Below are 26,151 nucleotides of genomic sequence, written 5' to 3' on the forward strand. Positions count from 1 at the left end.
TTTCTTTCTTTCTTTCTTTCTTTCTAGATTTATTTATTTATTTTATGTATGTGAGTATACTGTAGCTGTACAGATGGTTGTGAGCCTTCATGTGGTTGTTGATAATTCAATTTTTTTGGACCTCTGCTTGCTCTGGTTGGGCCCATTTGTTCTGGCCCAAAGATTTATTTATTACTATACATAAGTACACTATACTTCAGACGCACCAGAAGAAGGTATCAGATCTCATTATAGATGATTGTGAGCCACCATGTGGTTGCTGGGATTTGAACTCAGGACCTTTGGAAGAGCAGTCAGTTCTCTTCCCCACTGAGCCAATTCGCCAGCCCTTTTTCATTTTCTTGAAACAGATACAGTAGTTTGGTTTGAAGACTCAGAGTTTGAATTTAGTTTTAAAAGCATTGAGAGAGCAGCTGAAGGGACAGCTGATGGATTCAGAGCCCTTACAGCTCTTGTAGAAGACCTAGGCCTGGTTTCTGCACCAGACTGGATAGCTCACAACTGCCTGTAACTTCAGCTCCAGAAGATCCCAACACCCTCTTCTGGCCTCTAGACATCTACATGCACACTTGCATACTACATGTACAAATAAGCTCTTTCAGGCTTACACTCGAGTAAAAAAAACTTTAATAGAAAAACCAGCAAGATAAACCAGGTGTATTGGCATCCCTTTTACCACAGCACTCAGGAGGTAGAGGCAGGTAGATCTCTTGAGTTTGATGCCAGCCTGACCTACAGAGCAAGTTCCAGGGTAGCCAAGCACCACAGAGAAACCCTGTCTCCAAAAAATCAAAAACCAAACCAAACTAAACTAAACCCAGCAAGATAGAATATTACATAGTAGATGGTGGTGCATGCCTTTAATTCCAACATGTATAGGTTAAGGTAGAAGAGTAGTGATCTAAGAGCCAATGTGCTATGTAGTGAGAATTGCTGTTTCCAAAACATCTTTAATTATAATAATCCAAATACTACCTGTATACAAAAGTCACATAATGTGGTATGCATGTTTGTTTTAAGTTTTTTTTTAAAAAAAAAAAAAACTGATAAACTACTGTTTGGAATATGTCTGTTGTAGTTCTAAGAATATTGTTGCTTTAGTGTAGTTTTATATACTTAGAAATAATTAATATACAGGAAGTATATTTTTCTCCCAAGTTAGTTAATTTTCAGGTAAAAAGAAAGGCTTGTTTTTAACTAATGAATATTTTTTTATATGATCCTGAGCATCTTGAATTATTTGTTGTTCACCTAATGACCTTAAGCCTTCTTTTTCAGTGTTTTATTCTTTTGGCTAGTATTAAGTGCTGATTGCTCTTCATATTGCAGTGCTTCTTCTAATGCTACTGTGACTGCCTTATTAATGCTGCCTCTTACTCCTCTTCCCTCAGCCCCTGCTGGCTCTGCTGGCACTCCTCCCCTTCCTGCTACTTCTGCATCTGTCCCCACCCCTCTTGTTCCTGCTACTGTTCCCTCCTCCACTGCCCCAGACGCTGCTGCTGGGGGTGCACAGAGCCTTGCTGATGGCTTCACTTCTCCAACTCCCCCTGTTATTTCTTCTAATCCCCCCACAGGTAAGTATTGGCATGGCAGACAGATCCACCATCTGCCCATTCTTTCCTGAAACTCCAGCTTTATGTTTGTTGGTTTGGCTTTACTTGTATTTTTTTTAAATGATGATAAATACTTTAATCAGAAAGTGGCATGTGAACAAAGAATTTACTGAGAAAAATGGGGTAAAGTCTGTGATACACTTGTCTAATAAAGTTACACAAACATTAGTATTACTTTAATTTATTCTGTTAAATGTGAACTTAGTATGGAGTCAACTTCTGTATAGTTTTGAAAACTTAACATTAGAACTATTATAGGAAGCTGAAGAGATAGCTGAGTTGATAAAGTGCTTGCTGTGCAAGCATGAGAACTTGAGTTTTATCCCTGCACCCACATAAGCTAGGCATGGTGGTGTGTGCTTGTGATTCCAGTACTGGGGAGCTGAAGGCAGGTGGGTCCCTGGGGCTTGCTGACTAGTCAGCCCAGTCCAAGGGTAAGTGCCAGGTCCTAGGGAGAGACAGTGTTTAAAAATACAAGGTCGGTGGCTTCTGAGGACTAACACGAAAGGCTGACCACTGGCCTCTACATGCTCAACTATTCACATGCACAAGTGTCTGCATATAATACCTGTGCTACACACATACACCAATACTGTTATTATAGGTTAAGTAACTAACAAAATCAAGCCTATGACAATTGCAAATTTTTTTTATAAAGATTTATTTATTTTATGTGTACAAGTACACTGTAACTGTTTTCAGACACACCAGAAGAGGCCATTGGATTAATCCTATAACAGATGGCTGTGAGCCACCATTTGGTTGCTGGGAATTGAACTCAAGACCTCTGGTAGAGCAGTCAGTGCTCTTAACCACTGAGCCATCTCTCCAATCCCTGAAAAATATATTTTAATGCAATGTTTTATATAGAAAATTACAAACTCTATGTCTATATTAAATTCATAAATTATAGTTCAAAGGACTTTAAGATTATTTAAGTTGACTGATGTTTTATTTAAGATTTCAATCTAGTGCTAAGGAGATGGCTTAGCAGGTAAAGAGCTTGCTCCCTAGCCAGACAACCAGGGTTGTATAAGCTGTCCTCTAATCTACAAACAAATAAACACACACACACACACACACACACACACACACACACACACACACACACACACACTGTTGTATGAATGTGCCCTCCTTATAAATAAATGTAATCAATCATTAGAAAAGATCTTAACCTCAAATACGTTTTGCTGGGATAGGAAAATAAATTTAACTGTTAATATGATGCCGGTTAGTAAATGGATCCCTTTTTTGAGACAGGGTTTTTCTATGTAGCCCTGCCTGTCCTGGAACTTATTTTGTATATCAGCCTGGCCTCAAACTTATAGAGACACACCTGTCTCTACCTCCCAATTACTGGGATTAAAAGTGTATACCACTACTACCAGGCTACTAATAAAACATGCTTTAAAAGATGTCTTTGTCCAAATTGGATTTTGGATGGTATTCTATTTAGATAGCTTCTATAATAATCCTTATGAAGATTTTTCTGTAATGGATGAGTGAAAATGTGGGCAGTCATTTGGTTGAGATATACAACTCTTGTTACACTAGTCCAGCTAGTTAAATAGAGAAATCTTGCTAATGCCCAGAAATAATAAATGACACCTAACTAAGAGTTAATTTTAGCAGTTAAATGATATCATAATAATAGGTACTTGGCTGTGCTTGATAGACTTAAGATTGATGAGAATTTAGAGTGGATCCAACTTTATAAAATTCATAGTTTTCTGTTTTGAAGATCCTACGCAATGCTTTTCTCCCTGTTGTCTTGCCCTTTCTGCTTTTTATTTCCTCTTTTACTTCTTCCTCCTCTTCCCTCTTCCTGTCATTCCCTTCCTTGCGTGCCCTGTTGCTTGCTGGTGTTCTTTCATGGGTGTTCTCCTCCTGTTGTAAGAGGGCCTCTGACTGAGTGGGCACCAAGTGAGGGTAAAGGCAAGGTCGGATTTGACTTAGAGATGGAAACTGGGTGGATTAGGAAAGAATGTTTCCGGTTGATATTAGCAGTGCATAACTCTGAAGAGGTAAGATAGGTTGAAATGAGTGATAAATGGATAGGTTTCTGGGGTGATGATCATTTTTGATTCAGATTTAATAAACTATTTTAAGACACAATCTGGCTGTTAGAAGATGAGTATATTGAATTGTATAAAGATGGGTTTGACTTGGTGTTAAAGCATCAAGTGTTTTGTTGAAATATTTTGTTTTCTTTTAAACAGTGTTTTTTGTTATCACCAGCTATTTTAGAATATGACTGTATCAAACATTTTTTTTTGTTTTTTGTCTTGTTTTTGTTTCTGTTTTCCCAGAATTCAATTCTTCGTTTATTCTCCAGTGTTTAATGGCTACTTTAAATAATTATGTTTTGGAGAGGAGGGGGAAAATTAATCTCTTTTGTGTCCTATTATAATACTGTAGACTAGATTATTTATACATTATATTAGCCTGACTGTATTAGTTCTGGAGGCAGAATATCTAGTATCAAGGTTCCTTAATCTGGTGAGAGAGACTCTGTACATAGAATAGAAAAGAAGAAAATCCACTTTTGATAATGGTATTATTTATTTATGAGAACAGAACCCTCATGACCTAGTAACTGTTTACAGCTGTTGACATTTAACACTGGTGCACTAGGACCCTGCTCCCCAACCTTCTTAATGCGGGGGCCCTATAATATAGCTCCTCATGTTGTTGTGACTCCAAACATAAAATTACTTAATTACTACTTCATAACTGTAATTTTAAAACTGTTAAGAGTTGCACTGTAGCTGGGCAGTGGTGGTACATGCCTTTAGGATTGGGGTGGGCAGAGGCAGGTGGATCTCTGTGAGTTTGAGGCCAGCCTGGTCTACAGAATGAGTTCCAGAAAAGCAAGAGAACACAGAGAAAACCATGTCTCACAAAACCAAAAAAGAAAAAAAAAAAGAGAAATATAATGTAGATAGATATCTGATACGTAGGCTGTCTGATGTGTGACCCTTAGGTTGAGAATAGTTAGCTATACTGGAGACTTGGCTTTGGGAGACATTCTGTCTGTACAGAGGTGTACATTTTAATTAATTGTGCTTTTAAAAAAATAGTCAAATGATTAAAACAAAGTCAAAATGTTAGTTTTTGATTTAGATGTTACTTTTCCATATGTAATATTTTAATTTTCTTACTTTTTATACTTTAATACAGTATCAGCAGAGTAGCAGCTGTCATCTTTCATTAATTTGAATAAATACTGTGCTTTTTAATAATCTTACTAGAAAGTGCATGATATACATAAAGAATTTCATTATTTGAGATAAGTTTCCTTTAATGATGTGTTTGTGTTCTGTTCATTTTCCAGGTCATCCTGTTCAGTTCTACAGCATGAACAGGCCTGTCTCTCGCCATACACCACCTACAATAGGGGGCTCATTGCCCTATCGACGTCCTCCTTCCATAACTTCGCAAACAAGCCTTCAGAATCAGATGAATGGAGGTCCTTTTTATAACCAGAATCCAGGTTAGATTTCTCTTTATCGATTTCTTTTCCTCTCTTTTGTACCATAAAAAACAAAACCTTTTTGTTACACATAATTAGCCCATACATAATAGGTGTTTATCCTATAGTTTAGACTATTGTTGAATAAATAGAAGAATGGATGAATACTAAGTTTTTAATACTACTGTGCTTTTAACTTTAATAAGTCAATACATGATTTATATGTAAAGCTAAAGAGCTCATCCTGCTCTTCCCCCAATGGAATAGTTTTCAGTGTGTGTAGTCATTTGCTTTTAAAAACTAATACTGAATTGGGGCAACACTGGTGTGCATCTTTCCAGTACTTGGGAGGCAGAAGCAGGTGGATCTTTGAATTTGAGGCCAGTTTAGTGTATAGAATGAGTTCTAGGATGACCAGCTATACTCATGGGGCAGAGGCACGGAGAGTAGCCAGTCTAGGCTGCAGAATGAGAGCCTGACTCAAGTGGGGTGTGCAAGAATAGTATTTTTGTTTAATGAGACCTCACTGCTCTGTGAATTACACAAAAGTGGGTGCACAGAAAGGTGTTTTGCATTAGGCAGCCAACCTGTCTTAAAACAGTTATTAAATCCGATACTGTGATGGGCCTTGGAGAAATCGATTCACATAGATGAAATAAAGAATTCAATCATGTAGCCGGGCATGGTGGCACACACCTTTAATCCCAGCACTCGGGAGGCAGAGGCAGGCGGATTTCTGAGTTCGAGGCCAGTCTGGTCTACAGAGTGAGTTCCAGGACAGCCAGGGCTATACAGAGAAACCCTGTCTCAAGGAAAAAAAAAAAGAATTGAATCATGTATTACAGAAAAGCTAACCTTGCACATTTAATGCTACGTATAATAGTATTTTGTTCCTTCCTCGGAGAATGGAAGAGAAACTTTTGACATCTTGACTACTTGAATATATTATGTTAACATACTGTTTTGTTTTTTAAATTTGGCTAAGAGGTAATTAAGCCTGTGTTAGGTCCTCTGACTTAGGGGACAAATCATTCCATCTCTCATAGCATTGAATTTATGGAGTAGAAAATTTATGCTGTGGCTGCTACCTGTTAGTAAAACCTTAATTATGTCCTTTAGGATCTTGCAAAAGAAAAAAATGACTTTCATTTTACTTGTTATCTCATTTGATTCACATATAGAAAATTGGTGTTAGTTTTAAAATTAATTAATTTTTTATTTCATTTTATGTGTATATAGTTGTTTTGCTTGCAAGTACGTATGTTTGTGTACCATGTACATGCCTAATGCCCACAGAAACTAGAAGAGGGAGTTGTACCTCCTGAAACTGGAGCTACAGTTGTGGTTACTGGGAATTGATTGAATCTGGGTCCTCAGGAAGAGCAGCTATGGGCTTAATTGCTGAATAATCTCTGAGCCCCAAGATTGGTGATCAGTCACATATATAATTTTGTATATGAAACCAAGGTCAAGGTGTTTTGTTTGCTTGTTTTTTAAGATAGGGTTCTTTGTTTAGCTCTGGCTGTCCTAGATGTAGCTCTGTAGATTCTACTGACCTCAAACTCAGAGATCTTCCTGCCCCTGCCTTTTGAGTGCTGGGATTGAAGGCAGTTGCCACTCAATGTTTTTTGATTTTTGTATTTCATGCCTTTCCTATTGTCATGTCTTACCTACCTTCAAATTACAAGGTTTTGTTTTTTTTTTTTGTTTTTTTTTTTTGTTTTTTTTTTTCTTTTTGTTCTCACCTGCTAGGCTTACTCTGGTTTTGGTAAAGGGGAAAGAGGAGGAAGGGAAGACTTTACGATATAAGATACGCTAGTGGTGGAGTGTTTGTTAGTCTTTATGTAGTGTTCTGAGAAAATTGTTCAAAAATATTGTTGAATATCAAATGAAACCCTTCTTCCTTTTTCTAAGTTTCTTCACTGTCCTCGGCTCCTCTCATATATTGAATGCTGTATTTGTAGTTTAGTCAGTGCAGAATGCAGTGTACATCCACGTAAATGCCTTGATTGAAGTATATTTGCCTTTTCATGCTTAGGGTTTTAGGCTGTTTTTAGGGTTTTTTCTTTAAATTCATTTTCATCTTAAATATTGCCAGAGTGTATCACATACTCTGCTTCTGTTGTCCAAATTTGCATTACAAGTATATTCCTTTCTGAAATTATTTTCCTCTACTTTAAAAACTATAATGTCTTATTTAGACAGGTTTTGAATTTGTGGTTTCACATTCTTCTCCTGCCTCACCCTCCTGAGTTGGGTGTATGATCTCATGGCTGGCCATTGCGTGCGTTGGTTTTTTTTGTTTTTTTGTCTTTCAATTTTAGTTCATTAGCTACAACTTACTTCATAGTTTTGTGGAAGATGGCCTAGCTCTCTTGCGTTTCTGGAAAGTACTGCTTATAGTCCTTTTCTTACTTTAGGTGTGAAACAATGATGTTAATCCAAAATGGGTTAAATCCATACTGAGGTTCTCACTGTTACAGCCTTGATACAGATGTACAGGGTACTTAGTGAAAATATGGAAGGAATATTTCATGCTGTGTGTGTATGTACTAAATACTTCTATGAGACCTCTGTAGATAAAATGTGACAGCTGTTTAAACATTTGTTTCATGTATTTAATTTTTGAAGTACTAAGGATTGAGTCTAGGGCTTTGTGTTAGGCAAGTGCTCTACTGTTGCACTAAAGATTACGTATTTCAGTAATGCTTTTTTAATAAATCAGATTCATATATGCCTATTATAATTTAAAGTAAAATTAAATCATTAGGCAGGGATTTTAATCTAAGTATTTTACACATTTAAGGAACTAAGGTGAATTGGAATTGTTTTAGCTGTGAGAAGTAGCTTAGTTGTGACTGTATATTCTGTATTCTAAGTTCTGCCTTTCTTTTAGAATTTGGTAACTTTAAAGAAGACAATTATAGCTGTTAATTAGAGTGCTTTTTAAACCTAATTTTAAAAAACAGAACAAAACTATTGTTCTAGAGAGAGAAGTCTCTGGCCTTGGAACCGTGATCTTGTTGTTCTGTCTTTGTCCTGGACCGCAACTGCAAGCATGCCTGTTTTCTTTGACAACTCTTTGGTGATACTTAGTGCTTAGTGAGCCGTTTTGTGAACATGATGCTTGTATGAGCCCATATTTTACAGTCAGAGCTCTGCCATGGATACACACTTCCACAGAATGAAGTCTGACAAGGCAGTGGGGTTCTGTAGGGACAAGTCTGACAGCATTCCCACTAATGTCAGTTGCTTTTGAGTCTGATAAAGGGTATTCTAACAGGGATTATAATATGGAATGATAGTGCTAAGTTCAAGCTGGAAGTTAATTGTATTCTAATGAGATCATTTCAGAAGCAAGTTACTGAATGAAACCTTCATTAGAATATAACTCAAGCACTTTTTGTTCTCTCTTTATTAAATTTATTTGGCAACAGTGAAGAGAGTTATAGAAACACAGACAGTTATTAGTTAAGTCTTCTTTAAGCATGTAAAACATCTGGACTGGAGAGATGGCTCAGAGGTTAAGAGTACTGACTGCTCTTCCAGAGGTCCTGAGTTCAATTCCCAGCAACCACATGGTGGCTCACAACCATCTGTAATGGGATCCGATGCCCTCTTCTGTTGTGTCTGAAGATGGCTACAGTGTACTCATATACATAAACCTATGAAAAAAAGAATATTAAAGAATGCATATATTACTACATGTTTTTACATAAACATTTATACACATATAACAAACCTAGTTAATAAGATATTAATCATGGTTATCAAGTATGAAACCTTTTGTATCAGTTAACAGTAATCAGTGTTTCTTAAAATAGAGGCTTTATGATCTTAAAGTGTTTAAATCCTTTCCCTTCCAGAGATGAACAAAGAAACAGTGAAAAGGCAGTGCTAGCGTGGCTGATGCTGTGCCCTGCTCTAAAGGCAGGGAGGTTAGGCATAGCAGTACAGCTCTGCAGCAGCCGAGAGACTGGTGTGGTCTGGTAGTAAGGAGCAGTAGCAAGAAGCCATGTTTGAATGCTATTTTAGATAGTTCTTAGGGGATGACCAAACCAAACCAAAAATCCTACAGTTAAAATGTCTTAAGTACGTTCCCATTTGACCAGGTAAAACAAATAGATCCTTAGTACTGACTATTAAATGCAAAGTATATTTTTAGACTGTAAATCGTAATCAGCTAGTTTTTTTCTTTTTGTCATAGCTTTTGATGACTTTGTATTTGAAAAAGAGTATCAAAATGATGTAATTAAAAAAAAATGTTCTGAGACTGCAAGGTTAACAGTTCTTTGGTGATCCAGTTGTATCATTAGACAGCTTCCTATTACTAATTACTCAAATCAATTTTTTTCAAATCATTTTTTTAAAATCTTCTTGTTCTAGGTTGATACTTATTTTAAAGAAATATAATTTGAAATAAATTGCATAAATTATTTTTCTTCCTGGAATATAAAATACCACCAATTAAATTTAATATGTAATAACTAAACATAATGTTCTTTGTTGAATTCAGAAGTATTTTCTTTTCTTTTTTTCTTTCTTTTTTCCTTTGGTTTTTCGAGACAGGGTTTCTCTGTATAGCCCTGGCTGTCCTGGAACTCACTTTGTAGACCAGGCTGGCCTCGAACTCAGAAATCCGCCTGTCTCTGCCTCCCGAGTGCTGGGATTAAAGGCATGCAACACCATGCCCGGCCAGTATTTTCTTTTAAATGATACTGCTTATCTGTGGACATCCAAGAACTCCAGCCTTTTTTGTTTTTAGAGATTTATTTATTTATTTTATGCACATGAATACACTGTACCTGTCTTCAGTCACACCAGAAGAGAGGACAAGACATCAGATCCCATTACAGATGGCTGTGAGCCATTATGTGGTTGCTGGGAATTAAACTCAGGACCTCTGTAAGAGCAGTCAGTGCTCTTAACTGCTGAGTCATCTCTCCAGCCCCAGAAGTAATTCTTATAATTTTGCCTTTTTATAGTGGCGCACACCTTTAATCCCAGCACTCGGGAGGCAGAGGCAGGTGGATTTCTGAGTTCGAGGCCAGCCTGGTCTACAAAGTGAGTTCCAGGACAGCCAACTTTATACAAAGAAACCCTGTCTCAAAAAACAAAACAAAACAAACAAACAAACAAAAAAACAACCAAAAAACAAAACAAAAAAAAAAGAAAAGAAAAAAAAATAAAGCTCATGAAAATAAGACATGAAAGTGTAACATCATTGCTTTAAAGTGCTTTTGAATTGGATATCTGAAGTATCATATCTCAAAGATGCTTCACAAGGCCATACGTCAGCAGGAAACGTAAGGCTTGTAAAGTCTATTTCACCAGCACATTCCTTCTCCAACTCTCTTTTGTTGGGAAAGTCTTTTATCTTAGTATCTAAATCTTGTTCTGTACATAACTCTAGTCTCGGTGCTGCTCGGTTTAAGATCTCTTTAGAATCTCAGCCACCTACTGAGTCTCTTTTCTCACTGCACCACTGTATTTTTTTTAAATGTGTTTTATTTAATGAGTATGGGTGTTTTGCTTGCATGTATGTCAGTGTATGTCACCCACAGGTGCCAGCATAAGGCATTGGATCCCCTGAAATTGGAGTTATAGACAGTAGTAAACTGCTGTGTGGTTACTGGGAATTGAACCTAGGTCCTGTGGAGCAAGTGCTCTTAACCACTGAACCATGTTTCTAGCCTTTCACCATTGTATTTTTAATAAAAATAATGTAACTCATTCTAAATTCAGAGACGTTTCGTGGTTCTAAGGTAAAGGTTTTTACCATATAAGGAGTAATTTTTTTATTAGATATTTACTTTATTTACATTTCAAATGTTGTCCCCTTTCCTGGTTTCCCCTCTGAAAACCCCTAACCCCCCCTACCTCCCCCTGCTCACCAACCCACCCACACCTGCTTCCTGTCCCTGGCCTTCCCCTATACTGGGGCATAGAGCCTTCACAGGACCAAGGGCCTCTCCTCCCATTGACGACTGACTAGGCCATCCTCTGCTACATGTGCAGCTGGAGCCATGAGTCCCACCATGTGTACTCTTTGGTTGGTGGTTTTCTTTGGTTGGGAGCTCTGGAGGTACTGGTTAGTTCATATTGTTGTTCCTCCTATGGGGCTGCAAACTCCTTCAGCTCCTTGGGATAAGGAGTCATCTTGTATACATAATGGGAACATATAATTTATAAGGTTGCTTCCCATTTCTGTTCTTGTTACTGAGAATGGAATTCAAAGCCTTTGGCATTCAATGATGTGTTCTAATACCGAGCTGTGCCAAACTTCTACTTCCCGGTCTTTTCTGATCACAGGAATGCACAGAACCAGGTAGAACTGAATTCTGGTTAGATGAATTTTAGAAAATTTCCCAAGAGTAGCTTAGAAAATTCAGAGTAATTCTTTTAGGAAGGTCTGAAATTGGCGTTTGCAAGGCTGCTTTTGGTGACCTTCTCGATGGTCTCCCGTTCAGAGAAGAAGCATAGTCATCTGTACACGTCATCTGAGCTGTGGTGGTGCGGCCTTAGTCCCTCTCTCTGGAGGCACAGACATCTGAGCTCAGGGCCAACCTGCTCTGCAGAGTAAGTAAGGTCTAGGACACTCAGGGTTACACAGAGAAACCCTGTCTTGACACTCCTGCTCCAATTAATAAGCCCAATTTGCCCATAAAAAGACTGTTTGTTGTAAAGATTATGTTTATACTCCTCCCCTCTAAGTACAAAAGTCATTGTTTTACTTGGTAAATTAAACAATAGCTGAAGAGAGTTTCTGTTGAGAGGAGGGAAGGAAGTTTGTGTCTGGTACCAGGAGATGTTTGGTCTTACAGGATGTCTATGCACATGCTGTATCCTCCTTTCCTGTGGTCCTGGGCTGCTGTTTTTCTGCTGTAGCTGCTGTCTAGCTGCTTGTTGAAAGAGGTATTACAGCTGTGTCAGCAGCAGACCCAATCTTCTGAGTCAGGTTCTTACTGCCAGGAAGTGAGATTTCAGGGAAAATGTACTAAAACGATCTTTTGAAGGAAGGAACCCGTTTTGGAAGGTGAGTTGGTTTCCCATCTCTCTGGACTCTCCTAGCTGTCCTGTTTTGTACTTGTTCTTGATGTCTGTGCCCACCGTCGGCCATGACCACTCTACTGAGAGCTCCTGACGTCTGACTTCTCTTGTCTTTCATTTTTATGCTTAAGTTACCCTCATTCATTTCATTTAAGAAAATCTCAGCTGTTGGATTTTACCAATGAAGACTCAGGAGCCAGATGCTGGGATGAATGGCTGCTAGCTCAGAGAGGCGGAGAAAGCACCCAGCTGACCTTCCTCCTTAGCTAACATTCCAGAAGGAATGGCCTCTCATGGTCTCAAAAAACCTCCCTCCAAGTCAGTGTCCCTCCTTTCTACTTCCTGTGAGTCTCTCTGTCCTTCCTCCTGACTCCTCTTACTCTGGCTTTTTCTTAATCCTGTGTTTACTTCCTGTCAGCTGGTGGTTAGCTCTGCCTCTTGTCCTTTGGTTGTCTTTATTTTATTCTGTTTACAATAAACAGCTCTTGGATTATAAATGTGTGTGCTAGGGCTGAGCCACACTACAGCTAAAAACAGATTTTCCCAGTAAACAATACAATCTTGGGGTTCACAGTGTGATGAAATATCCAACAGCAGTTACGTCAGAATCTCTTCACCACCTTGTGCTTTTCAAGTACTTAATTACCAAGGTTAATGAGTGAATAGCTTCTTTACCTTTCCTCCTGCAGGTTAAAAAACTCTTGTGTCCCTTTGTCCTTTTGCTGTTCTTTCTACGCTAACTAAATTATTACTTATCTGTACTGGTTTACCTACAGTGTTACTAAGTTCTTTTTGTTTCTAGAATTTGTCTTGATTAACTGTGTGCCAGGCTTAGATTAGGCTTTTGAAGAAAAGTCTTTTCTACCAGGGTTGCATTATCTGTTTTTCATATCATATTTGTGGATTAGATTCTTGTCATGGTATGTAAACAGAAAATGTAACATCAAGAATTTGAGGCAGAGTGACTTAAAAAAAATGTCTGTTGATAGTCCAAGAATTGCCTCACAAACCACATGAGCACCCGTCTCAGTCAGTCAGGGGTAGTTTTTGGGCATACACCCCAGGACTGGTTGGCCATGGCTATGGTCCAGATTCGGGAACTGAACCATGACCCTGAGTTAAGATCCTACAGGGTTTTTAAGCCCCAAATTCACAAATCTGTGCCAAGTTATTTCACTATTTAGGATTTAGGGATAGGGGATTTCTTTAGGAACATATCTTTGTTGTACACTTATCCCGCTCTCATTGGTTGGGGTATTCAGCTGTGGCAGGGGACTTGTCTAACATTCATGTCTTAACTTGTTTACCAAGATGGTACTTGTCTAACATTCATGCCTTAACTTGCCAATCAGGTTATCAATTATCCACATACGTGTCTCTTTCTGCCAAGTAGGATGGCAGCTCCAGGGAGTTCTTGGGAACTTAAACTTTACTCGGCCACTAAGAATGGAAGTCTTATTCCAGACAGTTTCTAATATTGGTGCAGGTGTCTGGCTTATGTTGGGGACCTTCCCAGGGGCAGCTTATACCATAAAAGCTTATACACAGGTGCAGACATGCAGTGCTGTTTGTTGGGTGGTTGGTTTGGGTCCAAGCTTATTGTGGGTAACTGTACAAAGCAATTCTACTGACTTCCATCGTGATTGGTTTCCAAGGGCAGAGAACAGAACAGAATATGGAATCAATCTTGGCATGAGAAAGTTTCCTAGTAACAGAACATATGGGAAAGTTTCCTTGTAACGGCAGGCTAGCAAGGTCCTGGTTACCTGGGCGCCCAGACATTCCACCTCGGTCTTAATAGTTTACCTAGGTTCTTTATACTGAGTTCTTTTTCATGCCCACACACCTTTCTATGATTTTCATTAAACATTTTACCTTTACTTCATGTCTGAGTGTTTTGGCAGCACGAATGTATGTGTACCACATGCATGCTGGGTAACCTGTGAAGGTCACAGAGACTTTTGGATCCATGGAACTAGACTTACAGATGGTTGTGAGCCACCATGTGTAATGAAGCAACAAGTGCTCTAAACAGCTGAGCCAACTTTCCAGCACTGTTTGCTTATTTTGTATTTGGAATAGGGTTTCTCTGTAGCCATGGCTCTCCTGGAAGTCTCTCTGTATATCAGGCTGGTCTCAAACTCGGAGCTCTTTCTGCCTCTTCCTTCTGAGCTGGGATTAAAGGCTTGTGTTACCACTGCCCAGAATAGGCCTGTTTAATTTTTAAACATATCTTCCACTAGCTGGATATAGAAAACATTTTGGTCTTGTGAACCCTGCTCATGGTATTTTATGCCACTAAGCCTTTGTCCTAACTTGGTTCCTTAAGCTTGTCTTTCTCACCTCTTGTCTGCTTAACATACATCTCTTAAAGTACTTGTCCAAGAGATCCGTTCTCTGTAGCCTTTGTCCCTGTGGCCAGCATTGTCTCTAGGAAAGGTAGACAAAGGTGGTGTGTGTGTTTGTGTGTGTCTGATATCTCTTTGAGTGATGAAACAGTTGAATCTTCTTAGTATTATTAATTACTTGAAATTGGGAGCAAATAGAGAATTTTATTAAGAATATGGATATCATAGTACATACCCTTTCTCAAGGAAAGTAACTATAGAGTTAACCTTCAAAACTCTGTTGGTATTTGCTTTGTTTGTTTGTTTGTTGATACATAAATGTCTGTTGAAGGCTTCCGGTATTCTTAGACTGTGCCATGCATTTGAGATGGAGGGTAGCCTTGGAACAGTGACATTTCTTGTAGGCTCAAGGAGGAAATTTGATGAATTGGAGTTATAAAAAAACTGCACTAACAGCACCTGATTCTCAATGAAAGGTTCTGATAACCCGTCTTTCAGTAGAGGCCTTGCCCCTCAGTAGGAACTCAGGTCATATTTGTTTAACTAAATGAAGAAACAACTACAGCCTGTTACTTGTTACTGAGATAATAAAAAGCCTGTTTAGGTTGTCAGGATGTCAAGGTTTTCTCATATACTCACAGCATTTAGAAAGTCAACCAAACTATTCATGATACTTAACAGAAATTTTTAGAGAACACATCTGCAACAGATCCAAAGAGGACGTGCTCCTGTTACATGTCAGCGTAGACCATGTAGTTTCACAGCTTACTAAAACTATTCAGTGTATTGTTTTGTTTATAAAATTACCCTCAAAAGTGGTCCCGAAAGGAAGACAAATATTTGTGAAAAGTGGTGTACTTCCTTACATGTCTTATTGTATTATCCTTTCCTTTTTATATAACTCGCCCTTACCCCTTATCCTCCACACCTTTTTTGTTTTTGCAGTATCTCTTGCTCCTCCTCCTCCTTCCATCCTACAGGTAACTCCTCAGTTACCTTTAATGGGATTTGTGGCCAGAGTCCAAGAAAATAGTAAGTTTATGTCTTCTTTATGCTGTAGATCAGATTATAGGCATAGAATGTAATTTACAAATAACTGACTGAATAGTCATTCATATATTTGAATAGGTCATTGTATGACTCACTAGTGATGATAAAGTAATTGAGGTGGACTGGAGAGAATGCTCATTGGCTAAGAGTGCTCTCTTCTAGCAGAGGACCTGGACTTCAGCTCCAGGAGAATTCACACCTATGACCTCTTCAGACACTGACACACACATGCTCATATCCACACTCTCACACACAATTCAATTACAGCCAACTTCTCTGCTTTCTGATAGCTTTAAAATGATCGTTTCTGGATCTTTCTTTTCTTACTCTCATCTCTAGCCCTCCCACTCTCCCTCTCCTCTGCCTTCTCTCCATGTGGCCATGGCCTGCTTCTCTCTCTCCCTCTCCCTCCCTCTCTCCCTCCAAGCCCTCCCATCCCTCCCTCTGTCTGTCCCTCACTCCCTTTTCCCTTCTTTATCTCTGCCTTTCTACAATAAAGCTCTAAAGCAAAACAAAACAAAACTAAACAAAATTTCTGGAAATTATACTCAGAGCACATGCTTAGCTTCCATGAGATCTCAGGTTTGATCCCCAGAACCATAACCAAAAAATAACACACCACCACCACTACCACCTAGTTGTAAAGGTCTGACAGACAGACAAAATAGTGATGTAAAAAAAAAACTGCATGAGAAGATACTCTGATTGCCAAACAAATGTCCTGCTTGTTTCTCATTTGCCTAAACAAACTGGTACCCTAGCTTGCTCTTCTTAGAATCATAGATTTCATACGTGGCCTGAGCATATCATTCTAGCATTCCAAGTATAGAAAGGACCACACCACAGTAGGGCACAGATCAATCTGCCAGTTTGTCTCCCAAGAAGCAGCCCATCAATTGGCTTTGGTTTGTGTTCTGCTTTTGAATTATGCATAGTTATATAGCTAATTTGTTGGTATATTGAATCTTCTGGGAAAGCATTAAGGAAACTTGTATTTTTTAATTGTGAGGCCTGTGTCAATATTTAATGACAAGTGTCTCTCACAGAAAGAAATAAGCAGTTTCTGTGTTGGGTGATTAAGGGGCTACATCAGTCATAAAGTTGCATGATGTCATGGAATCTAAACTTTGAGGAATTACAGTTGATCCATGAAAAATATGAGTTTAAATTGTTTGGGTCCCACTGATTTTGTCAGTGTTGAAAGGTGTTATGGATATGTAAAACAGTCTGTCTTTTACTATCAGAAAATGCCCACAGATTTATTATAAAAAGTTAAAATTTTATCAAACTCTAGCAAAAAAATATTCACAGTTCACATACGACCTCGTGCTGCTCTCCTCCTGTAACCCTCTGCTACCTCCTGTGACTGTTGTGAACTTATGTTGTAATGTCTCCTTAAAGTACAGTGTTAGGCTAATCATCCCTGCATTCCCAGTACACTGCTTATTCAGATAAAAAGGTTCCCTGAAGGTGCGGGATCACTGGGGGGTAGAGTGGTTGCCTAATGTGCACAGCCCTGGGTTAACTCTGCCAGTAGTTGGAGTAGGCGTTGAGAGTGATTGATTGTGATCGCTTAATGATTTTTCATTGTATATAATACATACGGCAGAATATGTGTTAATTGACTATAATAATAAGGCTTCCTGTCATTAGCAGACTGTTAATAATAGGTTTTGTTGCAGTCAGAAGAACAGGCATTCTAACTATAGTGTGATTGTGGGAGAGGTGCAAATCTGTTTTGTTCAAGAGTCAAATTGGACATTAATATACAATGTCATCAGGCCATAGCAGCCCCACTGCGCACCTCTCATATAAAGGGTGGATGGTACCACTCCTGGGCCAAAAATAATTAAAATCTTTTGTTATGGTTCTCTGGAAGTAGGCATTTTAACAGTAGAATGTCGGGGCAGGGGCTTTGTTAATTTTGTTTGCTGCCTATATCCCTGGCACTTAGAAAAGGGTCTGGCCGATAGCAGGCATTTTGGGGCCCTTCTTTTTTATATTTTGTTTAATTTCAACTGGTTGTTGTACAGTCTTAGTGCTTGTCTCAGGGTTTCTATTACTGTGCTCAAACATTGTAAGTAAAAGCAACTTGGGGAAGCAAGATTTCATTTCATTTATATATCTTTCCACACATCACACTTTGCTTATACTTTCAGGTAGTAGGCCCTCACTGAGGGAAGTCAGGTCTGGAACCAAGCAGGACAGGGACTTAGAGCAGGAGCTTATGCTGAGGGCATGGAGGGGTGCTGCTTACTGACTTGCTCCCCACAGCTTGCTGATAGCTGATAGCACTCCTGACCACCGTCCCAGGAATGGAATCTCTCATAGTGGGCTGGGCCCTCCCTTATCAATCAAGAAAATGCATTACAGGTTTGCCCACAGGCCAGTCTGGTGGGAGCATTTCTCAACTAATGTTCCTGTTTCCAAAGTGACTGTATGTGTCAAGCTGACCTAAAACTAGCCAGCACAGTGCCTAAAGGTTGAATGTGTCCTGTCCTTTACTTTTCTCCTGCTGTTTTCTAAAAGTAGCCTATTTATTTCTGTTTATTAGAAGGTACTGTATGAGTATCAGTAAGCTTTAAAACATTGTCATTTTTAAAGATGATTTCTTAAATGTAAGGGCTATTTTCATTTATGTCCAAGTATATTCTTTATGCTTTAAAATTATGCCTTTGCAGCCTACTGTTTTTTGGCTTGTGTGTGACCCATGCTGGCTCTAGGAGGAAGTGTTTTTCTTATCAGTTGTCAGTTGGTCTAGTGTGTGCCAAGCACAGCTGTGGTATGACATTTTGCCAGTAAAAGGTAGAATTGTTAGAGGTTAACTGTAGGATAGAACATAACTGCATTTAAAATTTCCTGAAGTACAGACTGATTAGGCTCTTTGGAGTTCCACATTTACTTGAAGTGTCATTATAGCAAGAATGACGTTTTCCCATCACAAATCAGAGTAAGTTCATTGATTAAAGAAGATAGTTGAATAATGAGTGGAAAGGCTTTTCTATCTTTATTTTTATTTTTTAAATCAACTGATATGATGAGTGTTTACCTGGGGAAATCCCATCATTCATCATTCATTTGCTACCACATGTTCTTTGAACAAATTATTTCAAATATTTTAGAGTACCAGTCAGATTTTTTTAAATTGACTTTGAAGATTAACAATTTATCAGAATATTTTCTTTTTTCCTTCAAAAATCGGACTTTAAAGATGAGTAGGATTATGGAGCTTTTGTCATTAGATTTTACCAGTAATTAGTGCAAGGTATAAGGTTTGTAGAAACATCAAAAATATTTCATAAGTAGAAGTATTATTTTAATTAAATGTTATTTAAGTACTTGATTGGTGTTTAGGACTTAGTTGTCACTTGAGTAGATAGTTGTAGAACACTATTATAATAGCATTATTAGTATTTTAAAAGCCACTTCCTAATTTGACTCCCCTATCATAACTGATTCCTTTGGGATTTCTCTCAACCTCTTTTCTTGCCAGTCCCTTCTTTCTCCCTTTGTATGAGGTATGACATTTTCCCTCTATACTCGTCTCAGTGAGGAACCTGGTTCCTAGCCACAAGGCTGGGACTGACTTGCCAGTTATGGCAGGACTTACACATGCAAATGAGTACTATTTTCTTCAAAATATGTACTGTGGAAAGATGTGTATTTTGTTTTAGAATCATAATTTTTGTTTGTTTGTTTTTTGTTTTTTTTTCGAGACAGGGTTTCTCTCTGTAACTCTGGCTGTCCTGGAACTCACTTTGTAGACCAGGCTGGTCTTGAACTCAGAAATCCACCTGCCTCTGCCTCCCAAGTGCTGGGATTAAAGGTGTGGGCCACCATGCCTGGCTCATCATAATTTTTTTAAAGCATTATTTTAAAGGTAGTCTATTGAACTAACATATCCTTTGCATTAAACTTAGTGTGTGGAATAGTCTGTAGTCACTTGGAACCAGTTATATTAAGCACTTACATTGTGATTTTTATCTTTTAAAAAAAGTTCTCATATGGTACCCCTATTATTCATTGAGGAGAGCATAAATTCTGCCATCCTTTCCTCTTCCTGTTCCACTTTGGACGATTCTTTTCTTTTTCTTTTTCTTTTTTTCTTTTCTTTTCTTTTCTTTTCTTTTCTTTTCTTTTCTTTTCTTTTCTTTTCTTTCTTTCTTTTTTTTTTTTGAGACAGGGCTTTTCTGTGTAAGCGTGCCTTCTTCTATATTTTACTACCTCCCGCTATTACCTTGACTCACCCATCACACCTCAGGAAACCTTTCTTGGCCCCACATAAAGAATTTGGTTTATGATGATGCATGCTACTCTAATTTCTTACAGTATCACACTACTTAATTGTAAATCAAAGTTTGGTTGTCCAGTCATGGTGACATTTCCTTTATACTGCTCTCAGTGTTGAACCTAGCCCCACGAGGCTCCTGGGTGGTACTTACTTACTGATACGAAGCATGGGTTACATGGTACAGATTTTATCTAAGGTAATGGGCAGAGATGCTTTTCCGTTTATTGCTATAGGAACATTAATCTTGAGGAGCTTCTGTTCACATTTATAAAATTAAGATTAAAAACCATCCCCTTGGCCTGGGGGTGTGGTTTAAAGGGGCTATGTAGGATGGAAGATGTGAAAGGATCTTGAGTTGAGCCCTAGAATCACAAAAAAGTAAAAAATAAAAAAATCTCTCCAAGGGAAAGATGAAGTGAACTAATGTATAATGCAATACTAGCTGTATGACTGGGATATGCACAAAGAAAACAGTAACATGTGGCAGTCCTTTTCAGCTGGCTCTGAGGTGGTTACAACTAAGGGGAAAATTAACAGTATCTCTATTTTGTGTAATTTTAGAACACAGTTCCTCTGATTTTTCTGAAGGTCCCTTGGATCTCTGTTTTTGTGCAGTTAACTCTCTTATAAACATACAGAATTTTCACTGCTGTTTTTAATCTCTGTACGAAAAACATTACATTTGAATAAAGGATCTATTAAGATGACATTTTTTTGTTTTGTTTTGTTTTTTTTTTTGGGGGGGGGGTTAAACAGCATAGGACTATGCCATGCACAAGTTTGAGGCCAGCCTAGGCTACACAGTAGCACCACACCCTCAGGGGGGCGGGGAAAACAACCCAAATCCCATAGGATACAGAATTTTTGGGAGTGAACTTTTAAGTACAGAATGGTTCTCAGCCTGTGGGAGAACACTGAAATAGAAAGTGGTGTTGGCACATCTGACTGTCAGGAGACTGAGATTAAAAATAGGCTCTCTCAGAGAATTTATGTGTAAAGCTCTGGTACTTTACAAGTAAGGATCGTGCTGAAGCTTAGAACCTATGGCTGGTAAATGCAAGCTTAGTATACTTGGCTGTGTTCAAGTATGTATCAAGCATTTGAAAGCTTTGAGTTCTTTGGGTTTGCAGATGATTTTTTTTTTTTTTTAACATGGTATACTATGGTGAGACTGATCCCTGAAAGCAAATCTCTGCAGGGTTTATTTTAAGTTCTTCTAATAATACATATGGACGTGTAGTTTCAAGAAATTTCAAATAATCACTAAACCTGAATTGGTTAAAAACAAAACTAATTCATAAAATGTCTTAGTGCTTGAACTCTCAAAGTTATTAGTGATGTTTTTTGTCCTCCCCAATTTGATATAATTCTGTTTAATAAAAAAATAGGCTGGCAGTGTGGTGAATTACTGTAATCCCATCCCTTGGGGGGGCTGAGACAGTAAGATTGCAAATTTGATTGGTTTATATAGTGAAAACCTGTCTCAATTGTAATGAGAGCAACGTAGCAGATTGTAAAAACTTGTGTATTTTTTGCACTCATTTTACTTTTTAATGTGTTTGTAATTACCCAATTTATTATTGTTTCTGATAATGACTTGAATAGGGTGTAAAGCCCATATTGTACTCATTTGTTTAGAAAAGTGATTGTTATTACTGAAAGGTTCTGGCGGCCCAATTAACAGTAAGTATTTTGACCAAAACTCATTCAACTGACCCAAATGGGAAGAAAAAGTCATGCTTGAAGGTTTAAAACATAATTGTGGGAAAATTACTCTTGCTCAGTCATCATTTGAAAGATGATTATTTTCTAGTCTAGGTTTATATTGAATGAATCTAGAAGAAGTTCAGATAAATGTTGAACTTTACATGGTACATTGTTGTCAGCTTGATACACTCTTAGTTTCAGATACACCCCCACCACCACCACCTGTGGAAGAGCCAGTCTTTGATGAGTCCCCCCCTCCCCCCCCTCCTCCAGAAGATTATGAAGAGGAGGAAGCAGCCGTGGTTGAGTACAGCGATCCTTATGCTGAAGAGGACCCACCATGGGCGCCAAGGGCTTACTTGGAAAAGGGTAGGTGTCAGGAGGTCGTCTGGAAAGATGTTCTCAACTTCTATATTAGAAATGAGACCTGCTGCTCAGAAAAAGGGCATGCTTATTTTTACGCATAATTAAAGCTTTATTTACTTGTATTATCTATTCTGTTTAGGTTTTTTTAGTCAGTTTACAGGGTTTATGGTTTTGAAGTTTATTAGTACATTTTTATGTTTATCTCATACTATTGAACTTGCTTTTCACAAATTATTTATATATCACAAAATAAAAGCCAAGTGGGTTTTCCTTTGGAATTCCCCAGGGAGAGGATTGTTTTTCCAAATTATTTATTTGCTTTCAACCATCATTATCAGTATTATTATTATTTTGATTCTTTTTTTTTTGGACATACAGTCTTACCAGGTAGTCCAGGCTGGCTTCTAACTCTTGATTTTTCTGCCTCATGCTGGAATAACAGTTATGTTGTATTACTGCTGAGCATTCATATAATTTTGAGTTATTTTTATATGTTTTAAGTTTGAGTATTTCCATAGGAAACTTTCTTCCAAAGAATAATGTTGTCTCAGACTCCTTTCTATAACAGTGTGTGTGTTTGTGTATGCAAAATTTCTTCTCTTAGGTAACTGTGACATATGGTGCCTTGGAACAGGAGCTTCCAGGTCTCAAGCTCTGCTGTACATGGTGGCTCACACCTACAACTCCAGCACTTGAGAGGTTAAGGCCAGACTAAGGTCCAGGTCAGCCTGGGCTACAGAGTAAGATCCTGCCTCACAACGAAGAAGAAAAAAAAAAAAACTCTAATCAGCTTGTGGGTGTGGATTTGTTGATGTAGAAGGAAATTTTCTGTTAAAGAATCTGAAGCAACCAAACCACTGTGTCTCAAAACTGGCTGTATGTTAAAGTGCTGTCTTAGTTACTGTTGTGTGGATGTGATGAAGCACCATGACCTGGCAACTGACAGAAGGAAACAGTCAACTGGGGGCTTGTTTACAGTTTCAGAGGGTCAGTCCATGATCATGGAGAGCTGGGGTGATTGTAGCAGACTGGCACTGGAGCAGTAGCTAAGAGTAGAGAGAGAGAAGGGAGGGAGAGGAGGGGAGACACAGAGAGAGAGACAGACACAGAGACAGGTGAATGCTAGATGGGGTGGGACTGGATCTCATAAGGGCTTTTTGAAACCTCAAAGCCCACCTCCAGTGACAGTACCTTCTCTAACAATGCCACTCCTAATCTTTTCTAAGAGTCTTCCAGCTAAGGAGAAGTCACCCAAACATTCGAGCCCGTGAGTGTGATCATCATTCAGACCACCACAAATCACCCATGGACGTTTATGAATAAGTAGAGAATTTATTGAGTTGGTGAGATGGCTCCGCAGTCATGAGCATATACTGCTTTTGCAGAGGACCCGAGCTCAGCTCCTAGCAACCGTGTTGGGTGATAACAATTACCTCTAGCTCAGTCTCCAGGGGAGTATGATGTTCTGGCTCTGTGAGCACCTGCACTCATAAATACATATTGCTGTACAGTTATACAAATACACATAATCAAAAAGCAATTAGAGTAAATCTTATAGAAATAGTAGACTTAACACTTTTGGCCAAGATAGAGCAAGTATAAGCAGATTCATTCCTTTTCTTCAAACAGGATCTGGGGGAAAATATACAAAACAGTATTTTTTTTAAGGCTTTGAATAACAGATGGCAGCATAGCTTGACTGAGCCCTCCCCCCACACACATACAAAAGGGAAACAGTTTTATAAATGTCACAGTTGTCAAGAAAGGTGGGAGAAAATTAATACAAGAGAATAATTTTTAGAGACAGACAGACATTGAACTTCCTGGAGATGAGAAATACAGGGTCTGGAATGACACTGCAGAAGAGGGGTCAGCAGTCTTGACCTGGACAATAGACATACCCACACAGAAGGAGGAACCATATGCATATAAGGCCAGATCAAATAGTATTCTGTGTGTGTGTGTGTGTGTGTGTGTGTGTGTGTGTGTGTGTCTCCCCTGATTGCGTAGAGGCCAATATTTGTTTGGTTTTGTTTGAGACAGCTCACTGTGTAGCCCTAACTGACCTGGACTCCTTATGTAGACTAGATTGATCTTGAACTCAGAGGTCTTCTGCCTCTTATGTGCTGGATTAAATGTCATTATACCTGAAGTGGCAGGTGTTTTTATGCATTCTTTTTGTGCCTGTCACTTTACAGAACTTACTAATAAACTAATAAATTTTTTTTACACAAATCACTGCATTTAACATAACTGTGCTTTCAGGTAGCAAATGTAAGCACTGTTGTAATACTGACAAAGTGGCAGATTGAAGATTAGGGAAATTAAGTAGATTTTGTGAACTAGAAATTCATAATTGAGTTAATATCTGAACTGTGGAGCTCACAATTCTCCCCACTGTCTTGAGTTCTGGGATTTGCTAGCCTCTACTATTACTAGCATTCAGTTTGGTAAGTGTAGTGACTTAGAAATGTCCACCAAGTGCATTGTCTTTCAGTTATTTTAGCACTTTCAGAGTTAAAAACCAAGTAATACAGGTTAAAGTTTTTTTTTTTTTATTTTTTATTTTTTATGACGTTGGCTAATACGCCCATTTTAAGGCCTTGCTTAAATTTTGTTTAAAAAGGGAAAAGATAGATGGGGGCGATTTGGCTTTCAGAAGGATTGGGTGAGTTAGTGAAGGTCAGTTGTTTGTGGGTGCTTTTTCTTGCACCCAGGAGTATATTGTACCTGGAGACAGTGCACTTCTGTACTTCTGTTAACTTTAAGAACAAGGAACCAAGAATCTTTGATGGTGGACCAGGGCATCATCCCAAGCAAAATACTTCAGGAAGCAGTGTGCATGGGAGCTGAAGGTCAGAGTTTGTAAAATCCAGTCTTGATGCTGCTTAGAAAATGTCCAGGTTCTTCAAGTATATTGGCTAGTGCACTGGTGCAGACAGGAATCGCAGTGATGAGGAGACAGGAGAAGGCAGGGCTCCCTCTTCCCTGGGTGTGCAGAACTCGGGAGTAGTAAGAGAACTAGAAGGCAGTGTTTGTAGAAACTGGAGGAAAACATTGACGGCGAGAGCATAGGTGGCTTTTCCCAACAGGACGTGATGAGAGGAATAGGCAGTGTCTCTTCACTGTAGTGTGACGTTTCCTTAGTGTGCTGGGGCAGAGGAAACATGGCCTCATTAACAAAGCAGCATTGTTTTTCATAGAAACAACAGCCACAATAAGTTTTGAAATTGCTTTTAATTCAGATTACATTGTTAAGTTACTAAATTTATTAGTGATAATGTCAAATTCAACTTTGGTCACCTCAGGACAGATTGTAGATCAGTTTCAAATTGTTAAACAGGTTTTACTGCCTTATAATAAGCCTTCCAGTTTCCATGTAAGAAAAATCATCTCACCTCGTAACAAGACTTAATAAAATATAGTATATGGAGATGATAGCGTGGTTACCTTTTGATTTCTAGTAGCTTGCCAGCCAGTTCAAGGCGGTTCATTGGCAGGTGTGATTGCTGATGCCCTGTATCTTTGTCCCTTTCCCTGTCCTTCCTCAGAGCATTCTCTGTCTCACTTCCCTTCCCATGCATATTTGCTATACTTACTACTGATCCAGCAGATGACTAATCCTGAATATGGATCTGTGATGTCCAGTGCGTCTGCTGTGTTGGACAGTGAGTGAGCATATCATTTTCATTGTTGGGTGCTTGCTTGTTGCTTTGTGCCAACTTACTTATTTATGAAAGAAGATAGTTTGGCCATGTCTGTATTCCACCTTCCCCTTCCCTCCTGAGCTCTCTTTCCTCTTCCCATTTTCTTTACCTCTTCTGTCTTTAACATTTTTCATATTAAATTTAAAAGGAAATGTTTAGCTTTGTTCAGCTAAAGCATTTCTTAAAGGATACTCTTACTGGAGTGGTAATTGGAGCAACTTGGAAATTTACAGTGCTTTCATGTTAGTACTGGAAATACTGAATACTATTACTTTTCTTTTGCCTATAATTAAAGAAAAATAGCCAGATGCCTAACATTTCATGTATATCTATGTTTCCATGGCATGAAAATTGGTAGTTTTAAACAGGATATTTTTGACGGGAGTAAAAATAGAAAAGTTAATTTCAATTGATCACTGATCTTACCACCTTAATCGCATGCACACTCACATACACATACACAATCTCCTGCATGACCATAACCACATTTCAGACTTAAATTTGCTATGAAATCTTTCTAAGGCAATTCCTCCTTCCTTCTCTC

General features: G+C 38.5%; 1 protein-coding gene across 9 annotated transcripts in view; it reads left to right on the forward strand.

The window, feature by feature from the left end:
- Positions 1–26,151, forward strand: part of Abi2 (abl interactor 2) — a 71,667-nt gene that overhangs the window by 39,391 nt on the left and 6,125 nt on the right. For 4 of the 9 annotated variants that reach the window (XM_021197290.2, XM_029538401.1, XM_021197291.2 and 1 more), the window contains 4 exons: positions 1,392–1,574; positions 4,951–5,109; positions 15,432–15,518; positions 21,730–21,903. In XM_021197290.2, coding sequence (XP_021052949.1) covers positions 1,392–1,574; positions 4,951–5,109; positions 15,432–15,518; positions 21,730–21,903 — 603 coding nt within the window. The remainder of the gene's footprint in view (positions 1–1,391; positions 1,575–4,950; positions 5,110–15,431; positions 15,519–21,729; positions 21,904–26,151) is intronic. The other 5 variants (XM_021197293.2, XM_021197292.2, XM_021197297.2 and 2 more) reach the window with 3 other exon arrangements.

Source organism: Mus pahari, chromosome 5 (assembly GCF_900095145.1).
Source record: "Mus pahari chromosome 5, PAHARI_EIJ_v1.1, whole genome shotgun sequence".
Taxonomy (NCBI): Eukaryota; Metazoa; Chordata; class Mammalia; order Rodentia; family Muridae; genus Mus; species Mus pahari.